The sequence below is a fragment of the Cyprinodon variegatus genome, unplaced genomic scaffold (genome assembly GCF_000732505.1).
Source record: "Cyprinodon variegatus isolate N-32 unplaced genomic scaffold, C_variegatus-1.0 Scaffold1196, whole genome shotgun sequence".
NCBI classification, from domain to species: Eukaryota; Metazoa; Chordata; class Actinopteri; order Cyprinodontiformes; family Cyprinodontidae; genus Cyprinodon; species Cyprinodon variegatus.
In genome coordinates, this window is record NW_015151649.1 from 113,291 (window position 1) to 120,240 (window position 6,950).

Below are 6,950 nucleotides of genomic sequence, written 5' to 3' on the forward strand. Positions count from 1 at the left end.
TATATATATATATATATATATATATATATATATATATATATATATATACACACACATACAATTACTTGGTCAAACCTCCAATAAATGAGTGGAAACTGCACAATCTGAACGATCTACTGAGTGAAATACTTATTAATCAGAAGAATTATGTCAGATAAACATATAAACTAGAAATATTAACAAAAAATTGACCCTTAGGGTTTAAACTTCTGCAGAATAACTGACTAATGAGACAGTTTAATTGGCGGTACTTACCAGGGGCAGAATAGCCTGATGGAGTGAGCAGCGCCACAAAACAAAAGAGAAACATCGATTTATCTGTAAGAAGTAAAATAAAAGAAACAATATTATAAACAATAGTAGCAATCATAGGAAGACAAGCATGGTCTATAAATCGTAACATGGTGAAAAAAAACAGCTATAAGACAAAATCTGGGTGATATTTACCTAGAGCTGCAGATCCCAGCCGACTCATTGTGTCTGTATAAATCAAAGGTCACACAAATTTAAAAAAAAACACCCGGTGTTGGATTCTTCCTGACGACGCGAGGTTTGATCTGATTTTATCTTATTCAGATCAGTCTGATCTTAAATCAGCTTCACAACGAGGCCAAATTATAACGAAGGAAAGAAACAGGCGCAACACTGTCCGTTCAGAATACTTTCACTTTCTATTTTAATGACAGGGTTTTCCCTTCTTTTCCGCACAGCGCAGGCACAGGCGCCACAAGCGACAGGAAACGCGCATGCTCGCTATAGGCGCGTAACAGCAGCCCTGTGCTCGCGCACAGGAGAACTACAGAGAGCGTGAACGATCAAATGTTAGCCTAAATGGAGAAAGGGAGAATAGATAGACAGACAGACAGACAGACAGACATATATATATATATTCTCATTCAAAGAGTTTTCTTTATTTTCATGACTATACATTCACAGTGAAGGCATCAAAACTATGAATTAACACATGTGCAATTCTATATACTTAACGATAACAAGAACTGACGAGCTGAACATGGATCTTTGACGAAAAGTTGACGACTCATGGGTGTCAGTTTTTGTCTTGTTTGGTCATGCCGCCCACCTGGCAGTGCTGCCCATTCTGCATGACCACAGACAGACCATGGCAACAGCGGTAGGAGAGAAAATAACAAGGAATTGTTCGGTACTGCATGCTCAACTCTGACAAACGCTGCTCTCCCGGCTGTGCTTGTGCAGAAATGCGTCTTTGCATGGCTTAGCTCAGTCTGCACTGATGGTTCACTCTCAGCAGTATGACTCTTCCTGCTCTTGCTACTTAATAAACTATATGTTGCTGTTCATCCTCTGCCGAGCGTAAAAAAATCCCTTTGTCTAACTATCAAGATTTTATGCCTTCCAGCTCACAGGAGGTGATTCTAAACATTCTTTAATTTCTACCAAAATGAATCCCTAAGTTATATTCAAAGAAAATATTTCATTGGATACTCTTTATTTATTTATAAGAGCCAAATGAAAAGGTACATGGTTCTCGTTTCTATCTATTTCTATTTCTCGTTTCTAGCATATTCATTCAATTTAGGTTTGGAATATCATGGCATTACAAAGCAATTATGTAGGTTCTCTCCGTATAATTTTTTTTTTATTTCAAAACCCTGTGAATTTAAATCTATTTTGACCCCTGAGCAGCAGTAACAAAGGGGCAAATTGATGAAATAAAGCCAAAACTGCCAGAGTACACAGAAGAATGTTTTTGTTCTTTGCTTTTTATGGAGCAATGACAATTTTATTTATCTCTGTGTAATGCATAATTCATAGTAGATCAGGAAGTGTTTGCTTTTGAATGGAAACCTTATATGTCTAAAACAATTTCTTCATTGTACATTTTGTTTGTCTGTCATCAATATTAACCAATATTATGTGTTGAGCTAGATTTGCCATTTTCACAGCTATTGTGACACACTTTTTCATAAAGTAGGGCATTAATTCATAAAAAGGTTTATTTGAATTCCACAAATCAAAGTTTTCTGCCAACAGCAATGATGAACTGCACGGCAGCATTCTATACCCAGCTGTTGCAGGATCTAGGCTAGAGCTGTCAGTGTGGTAAAGAATCTGGTTGTTATTCCAAACAGTTTTAGTCGACTAAAACCGAACTATCACATATCGTAACAACTAAAATGTCACTAAAACTAATAATAGTTTTAGTCCTTAACACTAAAACTAAGACTTAATCTAAAAATAACATTGATGCCTATGCTCTGGCATTACTTCTCTTGCAAATACCAGTGCGATTCCCCCCTAGAGTGGTACCCACTAGTGGACGGTGATAACACTACAACACTGAAAGAAATTCCTTATGAAGACATTATAAATTAATAGTATAGAATAAAATGTGTTCTAATAAATCTGATTATAAGTCAATTATTTGTTTAGAACACATACTTGGAAATTCCAATGTTGCAGATTTTGTCAGGCTCAGAAAAAAAAGGACCCAGTATTCGAGGACGAAAGACAGATTTAACCGAACGTTTATTAATAATGGAACCGCAGAGAATAGCGTCGCTGTCTAAGGCAGGAACTTCTGGTCTTATAGTTCAGTCCGTGCCGGATGGACGAGGTTGGATCTAGTGGGTCGGCTGCCAACAAGAAGCAGTTGGGGCCACCCAGAGAGTCCCAGAAGTTGATGTCCCAAAGGTGGGAAAAAGCAGGAGATCAGATCAGAGCAGAGCAGATGAAGGAAAGCAGAGGGCAAAGCCAAAGCCAGTGCTGAAGACATGCTCGGTAGTCAGAGCCAGAAGATCCAAGGTCCAAAGTGGTACTGAAGGGAAATCCAGGATGGTGACAGGAAGAAATGTTAGGTTTCAGTATACAGACAGGCAGAAATCCAGCAGCAGACTGAAAACAGTTTAGGCAAACAGATCAGAACGGGAACATTTAGGCTCTGAGGTCCAGAGGTAGAAAGGGTCAGGATCAGGCAACTCAGTGAAATGGAAATAAAAACATTTTAGTGTACTGACAAGTTTTATGTTAATTTGCCTGAAAAAAAAGTTTAATTAAGAAGATCTGTAAATACATGATTTATTTTGAAATACATGTTTGTCTTACAGATAAGCTTTTATTCTAACCACAGAGGAAATGTAATCTAGTTAATGTTACTGTGTTTAGTGCGAGACAATGGAAAAGAAAGACGTGACAGGAATGGGGACTTGATGTGAACTGAACACGTAATAAATAAGCTATCAAACTGAACTAAAACACTTCTTATTTAGACATATTTTTTTTACCCTTTTCATTTTTTAGACGCTGTATGTTACACTTTTAATAATTTTGGTATTCAGAATCAAAAGAGGAACTGCAATTTTTTTATACTCCTCAATATTGTTCTAATATTGTTATTACTGTAACGTATTTAAAAAATATATTATTTAAAACTCCAGACTGCCTAAAAATCTCTCATACAATATGTCGAACCACTACATAAATGCATTTATTTACAACTCTGCTGAGCTTCTTCAAGGCCATTTTTTCTCTGCAGGACTTCACTTTTGATCCAACCACAAAACCAGTTCAGAGATTTTTTCATGTTTGTTTGGTCATGTTCTCACGTGAGAGCGATGCATCAAGTTGAACGGATTTAGGCGTAACTGATACAGGTCTCAGTTAGCGTTCTTTTCAAAATAAAACAAACAGATGTTAAAATTAAAACAGAAAAACAATACGATCATCCAGTATTGCTCCATTGTTCTTATTAAAACGTAAACTTTATCTATTTTTAAGAGCTAATTTCAAAAAGAAGCAAAACCTAATTTGTGTACGCTTTATTTTGAAAGACCTAACCGGATGTTGCTACTTACTTCCTGCGCCAATAATAATTAAGCTGCCCTGGTGTCATAGTCCAGTTCTGTCAGGTTTTATGTTACGTATTGACTGTAACATCAGTTATAAATGCCTCCTTTTAACTGCATGTTTAATATTTGTTAAGATAATTAATGTTTAGGTGATATTTTGAGGGGCTAAGGCTATATTCAAAGTGTAGCTAGCTTCCAGGAGCTTCACGGAAGAGCAGGAGTCCACTGTGGGCAGGATAGGTCACTGATCCGCGTCTATATGGAGACTTAAGACATCATTATAACTTTCTCCGCATCACTCAATTATTTAAAATGTCGCATCTTGACCCAGACGAAACCACTCCGCTGCTGCGGGACGATGCCAGCAGGTGAGTTACAGAGTTCAAACGGTCAACTTTTACAGGAAGTTGTGAAGCATATTTAGTGAAGATTTAAATGTGTTTGTTTTGGCTGTTTTAATTCATCCTTCATCATAAATCTTTGTTATTGTCTGTGAGCAGTGATGACTCCCAGGATGACGACTACAGAAGCCGGTGGAGGTCAATCCGAGTTTTATACTTCACTATGTTCCTCAGCAGTGTAGGTGAGGGGAACTGTCATGCCTTATGGTCCTTTATATATATATATATATATATATATATATATATATATATATATATATATATATATAATCATACCTTGTCCATCTAGTTTCATAAAATAACTAATCAATTAATTTCTGCTAGAATTAGAAAAAAGGGAATGCAGGAAGCTAGACTCCAAGAAAGGATAAGGAAATTATGGGATGGAAATAGTAGTAAAAATAAGCAGTGAATATTTAACAAAACTACACAAGCACATCTTAGTGAATTAAAAGATCATAAGAAGGTAATTTATCACATTAATACATTTCAAGCGCGTAGGTTTGATCTCAACTTTGGTTTGCGCACTATTGCTCTTAAGTTTAATTGGTCTGATGTCATTGGTCCTACTCCTTATGCACGCTCCAATTTTTATTTATGCTTGATGTGAGCATCATATACAAATATACAATACATATACAAATTTGATTAGCACTACACACACACAATTTGCTGTTGATCAATGTTTGAAGCATCAGTGGCTCAGAATAATGTAAAATAGGGACAACATAACACTTTGAAAAGAGTTACATTTGAACTTGACTAAGACAGAAGGTAAATATATGCCTTTTTATCCAAATGTAGTCTAAATATGTCTGTTGTATGTGTATTTATCTGGTGTTTTCTTTTGAAGAAATAGAATTGTGCAGAGGTAAAACCCACTCTTATTATTTTTATCTGATATGCTGATATTCTCTGTATTGTAAAACAAGAAAAATAACATATTCAAGGGAATGCAAATAGATTTATTGTATTTACATGGGCGCAGGAACCATAAAAGCAACTGAAACTGAGCATTTAAAATATTGACTTCAATATACAAGTTGTGAGAAAAGAAGCGAGGGCTGCAACAACACCGTATTGTAAATTACAAACATGTTATTCACATACAATTACTGGTAGGGACAAGTCCTTATGGTCCCTATGCAAACCCACGCCAATGATACATTTAAAACAAGTGAAACTTGCCTATGGACAGAGTAGTTAAGGTGTTTTATTTATATTAGATTATATATTAGGTTATGATTTTGCAGCAAAAACATACATTTTGTTTGTCAGGCAAATCATATCAAACTAACAAAACATTATCTTGAGATATACGATACACTGGGATGTGCTAAAAAGTATGTCCATGCAGTTATGAGGTATGCATCCAGTTCTTTGTCTGTCCTCCTTTTGCATGAAATACTGTGTCAATATGGAGTGGCATGGATGATATCAACCTGAACCTCGGCTCTGGTGCTAAAGGGGCCCAGTCTGCTTCAGTAGCAGCTTTCAGCTCATTGAGTTCTTTTTTTTTTTATCACATCTTCCTCTTTATTATCCATAGCTTTTCTGTTGGATTTAATGTAGGCCACTTTACTGGCCAATAAAGCTCAGTGAGACCATGTTGATTAGAACTGGTGCTTTTGGGCAGTGATGACAGCTGTGAAATGAAATACAAAATGTACCTTGATTTGGACCAGTTAACAGTCTGACCTTGTCTCTAGTTGAGGAGTGGCCAATAACAAAGAAAGCAATAGTTGTAATAGCTGATGTTCAGGATAAACCTGTGTTGAGTAGCTTTTAAAACTCTGCAGTCATGCCTTGAAAATCTATTGAAAGGACCGGGCTTCACAATCATGTCTACTGTGCAGCTAGTCCTGTTTTTCTCTAGCCTTTATTTGAATGCATGCTGACAGGAAATAGGGTTAAGAGGTCGGGGGGAAGACATGTGGCACAGGTCAACGGGCTCAGACCCGTGACCACTGTGTTGATGACAAAGACCTCCATACATGAGTTGTGCATTTTACCCTTGCGCCACTGCTCTGAGTACTGTGTGCTTTTTTTGATTAATTCAATTCAGTTTATTAATATTGTGCCAATTCATAACCCATGCCATCTCAAAGCACCATTTAACCAGATCATACAGTCAGATTGATTCAAAGTTTTCTATCTAAGGAAATCCAGCGGATTGCATCAACTTATTGACTTGCAGAACCTGCTCCCCCTTGATGAGCTTGTGGCAGTGATATTCACTTGCATTTGCCGTTGACTCTAGCAATCCCTCCCATAGAGCATGTGTGCAGCGACTGTCGAGAGAAAAACTCACTTTTAACAGGAAGAAATATCCAGTAGAACCAGGCCCAGTGTGAGCGGCCTTCTGCTAAAGCCGAGTGAGGTTTCAAGGAGAGAGAAGCACACATACAGGAAGGCCCCGAAATTAAAACTTGCCAAATGCAACTAAATTTTTCATTTGGTAAGGTAATGCCAGAGCACCATTCACCACAATAATGATAAACTACTAAGTGAACAGCGAATACGCAAAAGAAAACGCACACAATTAATTTGTCACCAGCCATCAATCTTTGAAACTGGAGAGCATCCCTGAACACAAACACAGTAAATGCCACATTTGATGGATGTCCAGTCCAGGCTTAATCGAAACAACACATGTTACGGCAACTGTTATTGGCTGATGGCTGTATCAACGCAAACACACAAAGATGAAAATATTGTTTTT

The 6,950-nt window shown here is 37.1% G+C and overlaps 2 protein-coding genes across 2 annotated transcripts in view; one reads left to right on the forward strand and one right to left on the reverse strand.

Annotated features, from left to right (window-relative positions):
* LOC107102069 (butyrophilin subfamily 2 member A2-like) overlaps nt 1-667 on the reverse strand; it is a 6,451-nt gene extending 5,784 nt beyond the window's left edge. Inside the window, 2 exon segments of the mRNA XM_015401232.1 lie at nt 256-318; nt 448-667. Coding sequence (XP_015256718.1) covers nt 256-318; nt 448-475 — 91 coding nt within the window. The 5' untranslated portion in view covers nt 476-667.
* Nucleotides 668-3,850: 3,183 nt separating this feature from the next.
* The window catches only part of mfsd8 (major facilitator superfamily domain containing 8), a 16,318-nt gene continuing 13,218 nt past the window's right edge, over nt 3,851-6,950 (forward strand). The window contains exons 1-2 of the mRNA XM_015401228.1: nt 3,851-4,195; nt 4,328-4,410. Coding sequence (XP_015256714.1) covers nt 4,140-4,195; nt 4,328-4,410 — 139 coding nt within the window. The 5' untranslated portion in view covers nt 3,851-4,139. The remainder of the gene's footprint in view (nt 4,196-4,327; nt 4,411-6,950) is intronic.